General features: G+C 39.6%; 1 protein-coding gene and 1 pseudogene across 2 annotated transcripts in view; one reads left to right on the top strand and one right to left on the bottom strand.

Annotated features, from left to right (window-relative positions):
* LOC103162325 (zinc finger protein 433-like) overlaps positions 1-11,164 on the top strand; it is a 44,371-nt gene extending 33,207 nt beyond the window's left edge. For both annotated transcript variants that reach the window (XM_027416932.2, XM_027416931.2), the window contains exons 4-6: positions 7,536-7,662; positions 7,870-7,927; positions 9,088-11,164. In XM_027416932.2, coding sequence (XP_027272733.1) covers positions 7,536-7,662; positions 7,870-7,927; positions 9,088-10,138 — 1,236 coding nt within the window. In that variant the 3' untranslated portion in view covers positions 10,139-11,164. The remainder of the gene's footprint in view (positions 1-7,535; positions 7,663-7,869; positions 7,928-9,087) is intronic.
* LOC107979309 lies at positions 2,689-3,875 on the bottom strand (annotated as a pseudogene).
* Positions 11,165-17,186: the final 6,022 nt, after the last annotated feature.

Raw genomic sequence — 17,186 nt, 5'->3', positions numbered from 1 at the left:
TGGGGATTGCATTGGATCTGTAAATTGGTTTTGGTAAGATTGCCATTTATACTATGTTGATCCTACCTATCCCAGAAAGAAAGAAAGAAAGAAAGAAAGAAAGAAAGAAAGAAAGAAAGAAAGGAGGGAGGGAGGGAGGGAGATTTTTCATTTTCTGGTATGTTTTTTTTTTTAAATTTCTTTCTTTAAAGTCTCAAAGTTTTTGCTATACAGGTCTTTTACTTGTTTGGTTAGTGTTACCCCAAGATATTTTATGTTGTTTGTAGCTATTGTAAAGGGTAATGTTTCTTTGATTTCTTTATCAGCCCATTTATTGTCCCGCGCGCTCTGTATTTCTCGCCAGCAAGAAATCATACACGGGACACTTGGATCCTTCTGCAGACAAGCTTTAATGCATCTTGAGAGTGAAAGAGCATAAGCTTCCCAGAGCGGAGACCCCGAGCCAAGAATCCCGTCCCCTAATAAAGGCTGGCAACCGCCGCCTCGGACGTGTCACCCCATGATTGGCTGCAGCTCATCCGGCCATATGACGCCACGGAATAGGCAGAGATCAAGGAATGGAAAATTACTCAGCGCCTGCGCAATAATCTTGTTTACATTCGGTGCCTGCCGGATGCAGGCGCCATCTTGTAATGGAGAATGCAGGGACGGCTCCCTACAATTTATCATCTGTTTATACTAAGTCTACTGATTTTTTTTTTGAGTTACTCTTGTATCCTGCCACTTTGCTAAAGGTGTTTCTCAGCTGTAGGAGTTCGCTGGTAGAGTTTTTTGGATCACTTATGTAAACTATCATATCATCTACAAATAGTGAACATTTTACTTCTTCCTTTCCTATTTGTATCCCCTTGATCTCCTTTTCTTGTCTTATTGTTCTAACTAGAACTTCAAGTACAATATTGAAGAGATATGGAGAGAGTGGACAGCCTTGTCTTCTTCCTGATTTTAGAGGAGTCACATTGAGTTTCTGTCCATTTAGTTTGATGTTGGTTGTTGGTTTGGTGTATATTGCGTTTATCATGTTTAGATATGTTCCTGTTATCCCTGATCTCTCCAGGACCTTTATCATGAAGGGGTGTTGGATTTTGTCGAAGGCTTTTTCAGCATCTAGTGAGTTAATCATGTGGTTTTTCTTTTTCAGTTTGTTTATATGGTGGATTACACTTTATAGATTTTTGTATGTTGAACCATCCCTGCATCCCTGGGATGGAGCCTACTTGATCATGGTGGATGATTTTTCTGATGTGTTCTTGCATTGGGTTTGCCAGTTTTTATTGAATATTTTTGCATCAATGTTCATGAGGGATATTGGTCTATAGTTCTCTTTCTTAGTTGCGTCTTTGGGTGGCTTGGGTATTAAGGTAATTGTATTCTCTTAAAAAGAGTTTGCCAGTGACCCTTTTTCTTCTATTGCGTGGAACAGTTTGAGGAGTTGTGGTATTAGCTCTTCTTTGAATTTCTGGTAGAGTTCTTCAGTGAAGCCATCTGGCCCTGGGCTTTTGTGTGTGTGTGTGTGTGTGTGTGTGTGTGTGTGTGTGTGTGTGTGTGTGTGTCTGCTTCTATTTCATTAGGGGTATAGGTTTACTTAAATTATTTATCTGTTCTTGATTTAATTTTGGTAAGTGATATCCATCCAGGAAATAGTCCATTTCCTTTAGATTTTCGAATTTTGTGGAGTACAGGTTTTCAAAGTATGACCTGAATATTCTCTGGATTTCCTTGGTGTCCGTGGTTATGTTCCCCTTTTTATTTCTGATTTTGTTTTTTTGTTTGTTTGTTTTTTTTTGTGGGTGTTTAGTTTTTCAAGACAGGGTTTCTCTGTGTAGCTTTGGAGCCTATCCTGGCACTCACTCTGGAGACCAGGCTGGCCTCGAACTCACAGAGATCCGCCTGCCTCTGCCTCCCGAGTGCTGGGATTAAAGGCGCGCACCACCAACGCCTTTTTTCTTGGCTGTTCTTAATATTCTTTCTTTCTTCTGTATGTTTGGTGTTTTGATTATTATGTGGCAAGGGGACTTTTTTTTTTTTTTTTTTTTTTTTTTTGGTCCAGTCTATTTGATGTTCTGTAAGCTTCTTGCACTTTCATAGGCATGCCCTTTTTCAGGTTAGGAAAGTTTTCTTCTATGATTTTGTTAAATATGTTTTCTGCACCTTTGAGCTGGACTTCCTCACCTTCTTCTACACCTATTATTCTTAGGTTTGGTCTTTTCACAGTGTCCCACATTTCCTGGATATTTTGTGTTAAGGATTTGTTGGATTTAAGATTTTCTTTTATCGATTAATCTATTTCCTCTAGTTTATCTTTATGGAGATTCTGCCTTCCATCTCTTGTATTCTGTTGGTTATGCTTGAATTTGTAGATCCTAATCGTTTACCCAGCTTTTCTATTTCCAGCAATCCCTCAGTTTGTGTTTTCTTTATTATCTCTATTTCAGTTTTCAGGTCTTGAATTGTTTTTGTCATCTGTTTTGTTTTGTTTGTTTGTTTGGGTTTTTGGGGGGGGGGCTTTCCTTAAGAGATTTGTTGATTTCTAGCAATTTTGGGGTTGTTTTTACTTCCATTTCTTTAAGGGATTTTCTCATATCTCTTTGAGGGCCTCTATCATTTTCATGAAACTGTTTTTAAGGTCATAGGTCATTCTCTTCTGATTCATCTGCATTGGGATAGTCAGGTCTTGGTGGTGTAGAGTCCCTAAACTCAGGTGGTGTCATATAAGTCTTTCTGTTGTTGGATGTGTTCTTATACTTTCATCTTCCCATTTCTTCTTCCATTGGGTATAGGTGGGGTCTCTCCGTCTTTTGGTGCATATGGGTTCTCTTGTCGCTCCCTGGCTCACTTGCTGGCTTACTCTGCACTCGCTCTACTGGAGGGTGGAAGGGGAAGGCAGTAATGGCGGCTGATGCTGGGTACTTTGGACTGCCTCCAGGTCCCTATGCAGGATTCGGTGGGAGGAAGGGTCTGGCAGCCTCCAGAAGTCAGGGGACTCTGAGAGGGAGAGATTGGGTGTAGGAGCCCCTGGCTCTCACCACTCTACAGGAAGGTGAGGGGGAAGGCCTATACATGTAATTTTGTCCCCAGGCAACAGCATTTATTAATTTAGGCAGTGTTTCCCAATAAAAATATAGAAATATTTAAATTTACGTCTTACACTGTACCAACACAAAGTCAAAATCCACAATTACAAACTCATAAAAAATCAGAACATCATCTTCAGAAGAAGCAGTTTCTATACAGGATTTACAGACCTATAACCACACACTGTGTCTTCAGTGTGCTACGGAGTTCAGAGGTTCTGCTCGGATGTTTCCAAAGTCCAGTGCAGAGTCTGTCTCTTCATCTATTTCGCCAATGACTGCTATGTCATCACCTCTCATGATGTATAATCCTAATACCACTTGTTTTACTCCTTGTGAAGAGCTGAATACCCTCTCATGGCTTTCATCCAAAATCAAATTAATGGCCCGGTCAAAACCTTTTAGAGTTCCCACAATCATTCTCCCATCAGAAGTGATAACAGCTACGGTTTAGTTGATGTAGTTCTCCAAGGCAGATGTCAGGCTGCTAAGCCCGGAGGTCCCAGGAAGAGGAGACACCCCATCAATAAGGAGATAAGACAGGGCCCACCAGAAACATGTAATTTTTAAATTATTACATTTTTCATCGTTTTGGTGACAGGTTTCTGGTGTAGCCTTGGAATTTGCCGTGTTTAGTAGGCTAGCCTTGGACTCAGACATCACCCTCCTTTGCCTCATGCATTCCAGGATTGAAGGTTCCCATGAACATGCCCTGATTTTTGTTTTTGTTTTGTTTTTGATATAAGGACATTTGTGTTTCAGGCTGACCCGGAAATCACAGTAAAATTGATGAAACCCTGAACCTTGATAATCCAACGCCCCCCCACCCCCAGTCTTCTCTTCCCATTCCTATTCTCTGCATCCCATCCCTAAGTACATCCACCTCTCTACTCATGCCACGTGCATCCCACTGTCCCTGTGTGGCCATCCTCAGCACCCACAGGTCTCGTGGGTCCTTTCTTCTCCTCCATCTGTTCTCCTGCTCACTCTGGTTTTGAAACAAATGGGTGAGAGGAGAAAGATGGAATCAGGTATAAGAGAAACTGACAGTGTTTGACTTTGTGGGCTTAGGTTACCTCACTCAGTATATTTACATTTCCAGTTACTTCCATTGCTGCAAATTTCATTCCAGTTTTCTTCCTTGCTGGGTGGAACTCACTGGGTTTATGTGCTGTATCTCCATCATGTGGACATCAGCTGATGGAGATGCAGGCTGAATCTTTTTTCTACCTACTGGGACTACAACAGCAATGACCATGAATGTATATATCTATATCTATATCTATCTATCTATCTATCTATATATATATATATATATATAGTCTTTGGGGATATTTTCAGTATAAGTCTAGAGAAGTATATCTTGGTGAGATGGTATTTCCAGTTTTCTCTTTCTGAGGCAGGCACACACTGGTTAGGTTGATAAGCTTAGCCTTTATGCTTACACCAATGATAAATATTCACTTTTGCACACACCCTCCAGGTTTACATGGCAGTATCTTTCCAATATCTTTGACCTGCAAATATACATTTGTAATGTTTTGTTATTTGAAAACCAAGGAATCTGCCGGGCAGTGGTGATGCACACCTTTGATCCCAGCACTGGGAGGCAGAGGCATGTGGATCTCTGTGAGTTCAAGGCCAGCCTGGTCTACAAGCCATACAGAGAAAGCCTGTTTCCAAAAACCAAAAAAAAAAAAAAAGAAAGGAAGGAAGGAAAAAAAGAAAAAAGTTAAATATATGTTTATGATTGTGGATTTTCTACATATGAATGTAGATAACATGTGTTAATCATATATATCCAAGACCTGACTCTTTTATGTGTATTTTTCTATGTCTTTCTTTTATTACTAATCCACTGAGCTCAGTGACATTCAGATGTATGTGACCATCTTCCCCACCATGGGCAATCTACCAGTAGCAATACTATGAAGAAAAATGCCTCTCCATGCCCCTGTAGCCATCAGTTGTCATTACCTGTTTATCTAGGCTGGCCTTCTCTTTTGGATTTTTGAAGCAGTGTTTCTCTGTATGGTGTGGCTGTTCTATAATTAGCTGTGTTTCCTCAGTAGTTTTGAAGTCAGAGTTCTGCCACCTTCTGGCTCTAAGTACTGGGATTAAAATTGGACAACTGCTTCCTGCTAGGGGTGAACTTTTTTTTTTTTTTTTTGAGACAGGGTTTCACTGTGGCTTTGGAGGCTGTCCTGGCACTCGCTCTGCAAACCAGGCTGGTCTGGAACTCACAGAGATCCGCCTGCCTCTGCCTCTGCCTCCCAGTGCTGGGATTAAAGGCATGCGCCACCAACGCCCGGCTCAGGGGTGACCTTCTTAAGGATCAAGCACCTTCTTCCCAGATTTTTGACTGACGTGATCAAAGTGTCAAAATTTACAGATAAAATTCAACACTATAGGAACATCCACTACCCCAAGTGTCACTAAATGATGTGCCACATGGTCATAAACATAGCTATCATTGGAGTTAATAATGTCATAAATGGACCTCCTGGGAATCAACAGTTCACTGCTGAAAGACTGGTGATATATCATTTAAAATTTATTAAAGCTTGTTGGAGAATTCAGAAAACAAAGTCAGCAACCAGTTATAGAGATCAGGAAGTGGTGGCTCCCACCTTTAATCCCAGCACTCAGGTGAAAAAGGCAGATGGATCTCTGAGTTCAAGACCACCCAAGGCTACACTAGTTTAAATCAGTCTAAAAGAGCAACAGCGTTCACACCATTAATCCCAGCTCTAGAGAGGTGTAAAAGATAGGAGCAGCATTGTCTTGAGTTGTCAGTCTCAGGATTCTCCAGTCACATCAAGGAGAGCATAGCCGTCTGGGATTGCACTCTGAGTTTTGGTGGAGTGAGGATTGCCTTTCAGTCTGAAGTGTAGGCTAGAGCAGTGACTTTTCTGACCTTCAGCTTGAAGCTTGAACTCCAATATCTGTCTCTGGGTATTTTATTTTTCATGCTACAGAGAGCCATTATCACTTATTACAGAAGTAGCAATTAATATTCTAGGTATAAACCTACCAGAATCAAATTGTGATGGAGAAGACTTGCCTTGCAAAGTCTGCAAGAAATAGAGACTCCAGAATATTTGTTCTTATGAATTTTTCTTTATAATCTTGGTATATAGGGAGGTGGTGGCACACACCTTTAATCCAAGCACTCAGGAGGCAGAGGCAGGCGGATCTCTGTGAGTTCAAGGCCAGCCTGGTCTCCAGAGCAAGTGCCAGGATAGGCTCCAAAGCTACACAGAGAGACCCTGACTCGAAAAAATAAAAAAAAAAAAAACAACCCTCCCTCCCAAAAATAATCTTCATATATAGGATACATGCAGGGTGCTTTACATTCTCAAAACAGCCCCCAGAGAAAGGAAATTCCTTCTCACTGGGGTGTCAATGTTAAGAGCTGCAGCCTCTGGATCTCATGCAGCCCCCTACTTCATTTAACCCTCCCGCACCTCTTAAGTTTGCCCACTTGCTTTACAAGTGAGGAATGTGGCTATAGGCAGGAGTTTGTTTATATCACAGTTGAAGGTGTGTATGGTTCATAAAATGCAGAACTGTGAAGCTGCTAGTCACAGTGCACACAGTCAGGAAGAGAGTAATGTATAGTTGTGTTACGATAAATCTTTCTGCCAAAAGTCGCTGAGCCCCACTGCCATGTGTACGCTTTATGCCAGCCGCCCGCCCACCCAAGTCAGGCCCAAATAAATACACAGAAACTTGTGTTAGGTACAATGTTGCTTGGCCAATGACTAGGATTCTCATCTGTTAGATCAGTCTCAATTATTATACATCTATATGTTTTATAAGACTTATCTTATCGGACGCCTTATTGGCGTCCCTCCTAGCTGGTGGATCACATTGTGCCGCTGGAGCAGGAGCCGAGGGGAAAGGAGAAACTTCCTGTTTTCTCGCTTAGATATCAGACTCTTTGCTATGTCACTTCCTGTCTGGATAACCACTTCTCTACTACATTTCCCAGAATCCTCTTTGACTTCCAGTCCTGCCTAACTTGCTGTCTCATTGGCCAAGCAAGTACTTTATTTAACAATCAATAAGATAAACATACACTGTACATTCCCCATCATAGTTGTGTGTCTCAGCTCCCTATTTCCACTAATATAATCCCTATAGAACTAAAAAAAAAAAATGCTGCCTATCAAGTTGGTGTGTGTGTTGTTTTGAATGCATTCCAGCTCTATGGCTATCTGCTTCCCACAATGTAATCATTAACTAACCCTCTAAAAGTGTAACAAGCCCCAGTTAAATGCTTTCTTTTATGGGAGTTGCTTGGTCATGATGCTTCCTAAGGGCAGCTGAATGGGAACTGAGACAATGATCTTACTTGTATAATCAGTTTGAGGATTTTCAGAAACATATATACTAGATGATTCTGTATCCTGACAGTCTGTTAGTTACAATTAACCTTACTAATATATGTACTCCTAGGAGCCAGTGACCTTTGAGGATGTGGCTGTGGACTTCACCTCAGAAGAATGGGCTTTGTTGGATTCTAGTCAAAAGAAGCTCTACAGAGATGTGATGAAGGAGACATTTTTTAACCTGATCTCCATAGGTAAAAAAAAACAAACAAAAAACAACTCAACATGCTCCCATTGCTTATTCAGTCAGAAAACAGTTGTATCCTGCTTATGTGTGTAGTGTTGGTATTAGAAGTGAATAATTGGTGAATACAGTGTGAAAACCCATATCATAAGACCTAGGTTGTAATGCTGTGTTGACTATGACAATGTCATAATGTATTGTTTGGATTTTCTTCTAGAGAAAACACTAGAAAAAAATATTGAAGAGGACTACGAAGATCTCAGCAGAAATATGGGGTAATTTATATTCAGTAGAACAGAATTTATATCAAACATATGGAAATGTGGGACAACTGAGAACCTACCAATGGCTCCAAATATACCCTCGTGAAAAATGATTCTCCACAAGTTCCTGCAAAGGAGCATTGAATTGTCATTCAATATTTGAGCATGCGCTGTGTGTAGTCTATTAATATCACTAATGTGTCGTGTAACACTAAGCTCTGAAAGAGCTTTTATAGTGGTTTATTACACAAAACTCCTCTTCATATCCAAAAGAGTTTGCCATATGTCTGTGTATTATTTTGAGACTTTCAACGTAAGTGTTGTGGGGTTTTGCTTTCTTTTCCCAAAACAACAACAAAACAAAAAAGTGAGTCTGGGGTGGAGCTCATTTTACTTACACTTCCTTGTCTCAGTCCCATCATAAAGGGAAGCCAGGACAGGAACTCAAGCCTGTCAGGAATCTGGAGGCAGGAACTGAACCAGAGGTGATAGAGAAATGCTATTTCCTGGTGTGTTCCTCATCCCTTACTCAGATACCTGCCTTATTTAACAGTTGTCCACATCTGTAGGAGGACCCCACCCACAGTGCCCTGGGCCATTCCACCTCAGTCAGTGGTCAGGAAAATGCCCCTGAAAACATTCCTCAATTTCAATCTGATAAAGTCATTTTCTCCTTTCTAATTCCTTCTTCTCAGATGTGTGTCCTAGTTTGTGTCAAGTTTACTAAAACTATCCAACAGGAACCTCTCTGACACAACTCATGCCCTCCTAACCATGGCAACAACACACATCATAATTTAAGCCATCGTTCATCAATCAGGAATGTGAAGATGCTGCCACAGACTTGTTTGCAAGCCAACCTGAGTCATTTTCTCCTTTGAGGATCCCTGTTCTCTAACATCCCTCAATTGATCTAGTTGATAACTAAGTCACCAACACATGCTTAGTATGTAGAATGCCAGAGGCCACAGAGTTTCACCACCTTATGTGATTGTTACGATTGTCTACTATCACCAGGACTTTTGCCTTCTTGTTCGCTCCATTTATGCCTCTTAATTATTTTACCTGTTTGTGTATGTGTATATATTCTTGTGTACAGGGAAGGGATAAGACAGATCCTTGATCATCAGTATTTTCCTTGGCTACACTAATGCTTTTCTCATTCTTTGTAGAACTCCAGTGCTTGGTGAAGACTGTGGATATGAATGTGATACTGAGTGTGATAAAAAGCAGGAAGCTATTACAGAGAATATCAGCAGTAAAGATATGCCTCCTGGAGTAAGAGTTCATGACAGCCCACTGCCTGGAAGAAACAACATTGGCCATTCATCCTCACAGGACTGTCTCAGAGACCAAACTACACAGATATCATCTGTGTACACAGGAGCTATGGCAAAACCTTATAGACATCGGGGACATTGGAAAGATATCAGTCATTCTGAATCACATCAGGTATTTGAAATTTCTAAGGGGAAACCCTGGAAATTTCAACCATGTAATGACGTCTGTAGGAGTTTCTCTTCTGATCATCCTCAGGAGAGAAGTCACAATGGAGACAGACTCAATGAGAATGACTCTGTGAGAGACACACATGACCAGAATGATGAAGGAATCCATAAAGAAGTGAAACACTTTGTATGTAAGGTCTGTGGAGAATCCTTCATCAATTCCATTGACCTTCTCAACCATGAAAATATTCATATTCGACAGGAAAGGTACATTTGTTGGAAATGTGGCAAAACATATACATATGGAGAGTATTTTGAGAGTCATGAAGTAACTCACACAGAAGGGAAGCCTTACGCTTGTAAGCATTGTAGAAAAGTGTTTACCAGCTCCAGTATTCTGAATGTTCGTCAAAGGAAAGAAAAACGTTATACAAGTAAGCGTTATGGAAAAGCCTTCTTTGTTGGCTCTAGTAGTCATAAGAAACATGAAAGAAATCACAGTGGAGAGAAGCCATATGCTTGTAGGCATTGTGGAAAACACTTCCGTCACGCCAGTAGTTGTAACAAACATGAAAGAAAGCACACTGGAAAGAAGCCTTATGAATGTAGGCATTGTGGAAAAGCCTTCTTTGACCGCAGTAGTCAAAAAAGACATGAACAAGTTCACACTGGAGAGAAGCCTTATGCATGTAACCTTTGTGGAAAAGCTTTTACACGCTCCTGTACTCTGATCATTCATGGAAGAATACATGCTAGAGAAAAGTCATATGCATGAAAGCATTGCTTCAAAGCCTTCAGGGACTCCAGTAGTCGTAACACACATGAATGGAGATACACTAGAGAAGCTTTATGCTTGCAAGCATTGTGGCAAAGCTTTCAGGGACTTCTTTTGTAACAGACATGAAAGAAAGCACACTTGAGAGAAGCCTTATGCATTAAACATTGCAGAAAAACCTTCAACATTTCTACTTGTCCTGAATTGCATGAAAACAATCCCAATGGAGAGAAACCTTTTGTATATAAAATGTGGGAAACTGTTCATTTACTCTGGTGATCTTAAGAGGCACTGAAGAGTTCACTCAAAAGACAGGCCTTATGCATGGAAGCATTTGGAAAGCCTTTACCTGTTCTGCTAACCATAACACACATGAAACAGTTCACATTAGTCAGTAGGTTAATGCTTGTTAGCCTTGTGGGAAAGCCTTCACTAGTTCCACTTGGCACTAGAGCAATTTTTTTTTCTTTTTTTCTTTTCCGAGACAGGGTTTCTCTGTATTCCTTTGGTGGCTGTCCTGGAACTTGCTCTGTAGACCAGGCTGGCTTTGAACTCACAGAGATCCGCCTGCCTCTGCCTCCCAGGTGCTGGGATAAAAGGCGTGTGCCACCACCGCCCGGCTGGCACTAGAGTAATTAAAACATTCACAATGGAGAGAAACCCTTTTTAAACATTTGGGAAACTTTCTTTGTTCTTGTCATTTTATCAAACATAAAAGACCTCACACTGGGGCAGAGCCTTATCAGTTTCAGCATGGTGGGAAAGCCTTGACCACCTCCAGTTTCTCTACATTTCAAATATTTTGAAGAATATTTGAAATGTAGAATTTGCACTGACAAGAACCCCAATGTATGCATTTAATATTGTTCAAAATCCTTCACCAGTTGCTGCTGCCATGATGGTCTCAAGTATTCACCTTGGAGAGAATCCTTACATGTGGAACTATGTAGCAAATCCTTTAGCAGCTATAGTTCCTCTTACAATCATTTTTCCCTTCACTGGTGAAAGACTTTATCTTTAGAATAAATGTGGGAAAATATTTGAAATGTTTAGAATGAATAAAATTTAAACTGTTTGTCAATTTAAGCATTGTGTTTCCAAATTTCTTCGTTTCTCATTCTGCTTAAGCCGATAATTGTCTCACAGTGAAAAGTACAGTGTGTGGAATCTTACTAGTATTAACTGTGTGACAGTGCATTGGTTAAATGGCTGTCATTGTGAGGTATGAAAGATGAATGTGATTGGACAGCGAGATGCTTCGGCTAGCAATGGTTTATTGCCATAAAACATGACTATCTCATGTTTATCTTCCTGGATCTTACATCTTGACAATAGAGAACCTATTCCTGAAAGCAGTCTTCTGATAGTTGCGTGCATACTTCCACACCCACAGGAATACCAATGAGTAGAATATAGTATGTACACAAGAGTAGACTTAATGAACAAGTACAATATTTTAATGTTGAAAGAAATGTTGAGAAATCTGCAGTAGTATAATTTTAACTCTCAATATTTTATTATATAAAGGATGAAAATCCTTGCAGTATGTGCAATGATCCTTGTTTTTCTTCTATTTTTATTTATTTTTCGTAACTACAGCTAGGGTTGTAGCTTTGAAAATAACTGTAGTCATGGTCCACTTGGAAAAGGCCCCATAGGCTATTTGAAATTGCATTCTCATTGGTGGAATGGTTTGAGGATGATTAGCAGCTATGGCCTGTGATGAATATCTGTCACTCTAGGAAAATTTAAGATTTTTTTTTCGAGACAGGGTCTCTCTGTATAGCTTTGGAGCCTATCCTGGCACTCGCTCTAGAGACCAGGCTGGCCTCAAACTCACAGAGATCTGCCTGCCTCTGCCTCCCGAGTGCTGGGATTAAAGGCACTCGCCACCAACGCCCGGTGAAAATTTAAGATTTTAATAGACACTGACACTCCTATTGTATTCTCTCTGCCTCTTGATTATAGATTATCATGTGATCCCTATGTTGTTCCTGCCACTATGCCTTTACCCCACCATCACGGACTGTAACCCCTTATCTATCTCTGAGCCTAACGTAACACTTCCTTTAAAAAGATGCTTTAGTCCTTGTGTTTTGTAACAGCTATAGAGAGAAACTCTGATAACCACCTTGGGTATTTCAGAAGAATCATAGGCAGTAAGAGAAATTCCCATTGCAAAACTGTGAAAAGGCTGGTTGTCATTTTAAGAGATAATAGCTTTTCATGGGAGGAGTTTGTCACAGGGTTCTCTATGCAACAGTGCTCACTGTCTAGAACTAGCTCTATAGACTAGATTGGCCTCAAACTCAAAGAAATCTGCCTGCCTCTGTCTTCTGAATGCTGGAGTCAAAGGTGTGTGCCAGAGGCAGTCTGCTTTAGCACCACCCCATGAAAACCTATAATCTACAAATCCCACTCAGACCACCCCCTCACTTCCTCCCATGTTCTCAGTGGCCTCTGAGACACTGACTTGGACTGCACAGACTGGATGAAGAGGTAAGTGATCAGCCCCACAGCTGACCAGCCCAGTCTCCATGCCCTGGGGCAGAAACTTGGACCCTACCCCAACATGCCTCAGCCACACTAGCAGGGCAGTACCCAAGCCTCCTCCAGACAGACTTCTCCAGCAGCATCCAATCTGACCCAGTAATCTACAATTTCCAATCTGCCCCCAAATCCACACACCCTCTGTGAACTCAGAGACTCCCTGAGACATAGACTGTGACTGCACAGAGAAGACCAAGAGACAGCAACTTCAAAAATCATGAATAGAGTATGTCTGAGACACAGACACCTAATGCAAAGATTGAACCAAGAACCTGCACCAGTTAGAGGAATAGATGGATAGACACCAATGCAAGAATACTTTCAACAACCTAAAGATCAATATGGCAGCACTACAACCTAATTATCCTACAACAGAAAGACCTGAACATCTTAACCCAGATGAAGCAGAAGAAAATTACATTAAGTATAACTTCATGATGATAGAGACCCTCAAAGAAGAAATGAAAAATTCCCTTTAAAAGAGCAGGAAAAGACAAAATATTGGAAGAAATCAAATCTCTCAAAGAAAGCCTAGAAAACCAAGTGTGTGTGTGTGGGGGGGGGGGACAGGTGAAGCAAACATTTCAAAGAATTCATGACTTGAAAACTGAAACAGAGGCAATAAAAAAAAAACAGAAACCAAGAGAAGTCTGGAAATGGAAAATTTAAGTAAACAAACAGGAACTACAGATGCAAGCATAACCAAAAGAAGATGGAAAAGAGAATCTCAGGAGGTGAAGATACAATAGCAGAAATAGAATCATTGGTCAAAGAAAACGTTGAATCTAAAAAATTCATAACACAAGACAATAGGAAATCTGGAACACCGTGAGGAGATCAGGCCTAAGAATAATAAGAAGGAGAGGTACAGCTGAAAGGTGCAAAAATATATTCAACAAAATCATAGTAGAAAACTTTACAAACCTAAAGAACTATATGCCTATGAAGGAACAAGAACAACACCAAATAGAGTGGACCAAAAAAAAAAAAAAGTCGACTGGACATATAATAATTAAACACTAAACATATGGAATAAAGAAAGAACATTAAGAGCTGCAAAGGAAAAATGCCAAGTAACATTTAATGGAAGAACTATCAGAATTACTCTCCACTTCCTAATGGAATCTCTGAAACCAAGAATGTCCTGGACACAAAGACACCAGACATAGATGGAGAAAATAATATATTCCATGACAAAACCACTTTTAACAATACGTATCTACGCTCCAAAGCTACACAGAGAAACCCTGTCTCAAAAAACCAAAACCAAACCAAACCAAACAAACAAACAAAAATGTATTCACAAATCAAGCCTTACAGAAAGTACTAGAAGGAAAACTCCAGTCTAAGGTAGTTAACTACACCCATGAATAACCTCACAATTGCAAACCCCAAAGGAAGGAAACACAGAAACTTTACCACTGAGAAATAACAGGAATTAGCAATTACTCATCATTTAATATCCCACAACACCAATGAACTCTATTTACCTATGAACAACTCAAGCTAGCAGAGGATGAAAAACAGGATCCTTCTGCCACATACAAGAAACACAGCTCAACCACAAAAACCTCAGACTAAAGTGTTGGGGAAAGATTTTCCAATCGAATGCACCTAAGAAACAAATGGGTACAGGTATTCTATTAACAAAAACATTGACTTCAAACTAAAATCACCCAAAAGTAATGAATAAGGTCACTTCATACTCATCACAGGAAAAATCCATCAAGATAAGTCTCAATTGTGAACATCTATGTCCCAAATGCAAGAGCAAATACATATGTTTAAGAAATATTACTAAAGCTTAAATCACACATCAAATTATTTTCTCCTACACACAAATAGTAGAAAATTTCAACACCCCACTCTCACCAATTCATAGGTCTGCCAGACAGAAACTTAACAGAGAAATAAGAGAACTAGCAGATTCCATGGCTCCAATGGACTTAACAGACATCTATAGAACATTGCAACCACAAACAAAAGAATATACTTTCTTCTCAGTACTTCATGGACCCTTCTCTAGAACTGACCACATACTCACAAAGCAAACTTCAACAGATGAAAAAATTGGAATAACCCCCTGTATCTTATCAGATCACCATGACTTAAAGTTAGAATTCAACAACAATGAAAATTGCAGAAAGCCTACAATGTTGTGGCAATTGAACAATGCTCAGTTTTATCATCACTGGGTAAAAGAAGAAATAGAAATTAAAGACTTCCTAGAATTCAAATAAAATGAAAGCACAACATACAATGAAAGCTGTGCTAAGAGGAAAGTTGATAGCACTAAGTGCCTACATAAAGAGAGTAGACAAATCTCACAAGACCAACTTAACAACAAACCTGAAAGCTCTACAAGAAGCAGAGTCACCCAGTAGGAGAATATACCAAGCAATAATCAAATGGAAGACTGAAATCAACAAACAGAAAGAAAACAATGCAAAGAATCATGAAACAAAGATATGGTTCTTTGAGAAAATCAACAAGATAGTAAAACCTTTATCCAAACTAACCAAAAGTTAGAGAGAGAATATCTAAAATGTCAAAAATATAAATGAAAGGGGGGCATAGGTACAGACACTGTGGAAATCCAGAGAATCATCAAGTCATACTTTGAAAACCTGTACTCCACAAATTTGGAAAATCTAAAAGAAATGAACTATTTTCTGGATAGGTACAACATACTAAAATTAAATCAAGACCAGATAAACAATTTAAATACACCTAAAGTCCCTAATGAAATAGAAACAGTTTGAAAGACTCCCAACAAAAAAAGCCCATGGCTGGATGTTTTCAGTGCTTAATTCTACCAGAACTTCAAAGAAGAGGTAATATCTATACCCCTCACATGGTTCCACACAATAGAAACAGAAGAAACACTGCCAAACGCCTATTATGAGGCTACAGTAACTCTGATGCCCAAACTACACAAAGACTCAACTAAGAAAGAGAATTATAGGTCAATCTCACTTTTGTGTATCGATGCAAAAATACTCAATAAAATACTGTCGCCGGGCATTGGTGGCACACGTCTTTAATCCCAGCACTCAGAAGTCAGAGGCAGGCGGATCTCTGTGAGTTCAAGCCAAGCCTGGTCTGAAAATGAGTGCCAGAATAGGCTCCAAAGCTATACAGAGAAACCCTGTCTTGAAAAACCACACACACACACACACACACACACACACACACACACACACACAATACTGGCAAAATGGATTGAAAAACACATAAAAAAATCATCCCCTATGATCAAGTTGGCTTCATGCCAGACATGCAGAGATGATTCAACATATGAAAATCTGTCTACTTGATCTGCCATATAAATAAACTGAAAGAAAAAAGAAACATATGATCATCTCATTAGATGTTGAAAAACCCTTTGACAAAATCCAACACCTCTTCATGATATCAGGCTTGGAGAGATCAGGGATACAAGGAACGGATCTAAACATAGTCAAAGCATATACAGAAAGCCAGCAGCCAACAACAAATTAAATGGAGAGAAACTCAAAGCAATTCTACTAAAATCAGGAACAAGACAAGGTTGCCCACTATCTCCATATCTATCTAATACAGTATTCAAAGTTCTAGCTAGAGCAACAAGACAACAAAAAGTGATCAAGAGCATACAGATTGGAAAGAAAGATGTCAAACTTTTGCTATTTGCAAGACGATATGATAATATATATAAGTGACCCCCAAAGTTCTACTAGGGACCTCATACTTCAGTAATGTGTCCAGATGGAAGATCAACTAAAAAAATCATTAGCCCTCCTATATACAAATAATAAAAGTGCTGAGGAAGAAATCAGGGAAACATCACCCTTCACAACAGCCACAAATAACATAAAATATCTTGGAGTGATACTAACTAAAGAAGTGAAAGAGATGTACAATAAGAACTATATGTCTTTGAAGGAAGAAATTAAAGAAGATATGAGGAAATTGTAAGATCTCCCATGCTCTTGGATAGGGGGTCCAACATAATAAAAATTGCAATCTTACCAAAAGGAATCTGCAAATTCAATGCAATTCCCATCACAATCCCAACACAATTCTTCACAGACCTTCAAAGAATAATATTCAACTTCATATGGAAAATAGAAAACCCAGGAAATCAAAAAATAGTCCTGTATAAAAAAGGAACTTCCAGAGGCATCACCCTCTCTGAGTTGAAGTTCTACTCTAGAGCTTAGTAATGAAGACAACTTGGAAGTGGCATAAAAACAGACAGGTGGAACAATGGAATTGAACCAAAGACCCTGATATTAATCCACACACCTATTTATGCCTGATTTTTCACAAAGAATCTAAAATTATACAAGGGGGGAAAAAAGCATCTTTAACAAATGGTGCTGGAAAAACTAGATGTCAACATGTAGGAGAATGCAAATAGATCCATATCTATCCCCATCCACAAAACTCAAGTCAAATGGATTGACGACTTTAACATAAATCCAGTCAACTTTACCTCATAGAAGAGAAAGTGGGA

The sequence above is a fragment of the Cricetulus griseus genome, chromosome 5 (genome assembly GCF_003668045.3).
Source record: "Cricetulus griseus strain 17A/GY chromosome 5, alternate assembly CriGri-PICRH-1.0, whole genome shotgun sequence".
Taxonomy (NCBI): domain Eukaryota; kingdom Metazoa; phylum Chordata; class Mammalia; order Rodentia; family Cricetidae; genus Cricetulus; species Cricetulus griseus.
This window is presented reverse-complemented; position numbering and strand designations above follow the sequence as displayed.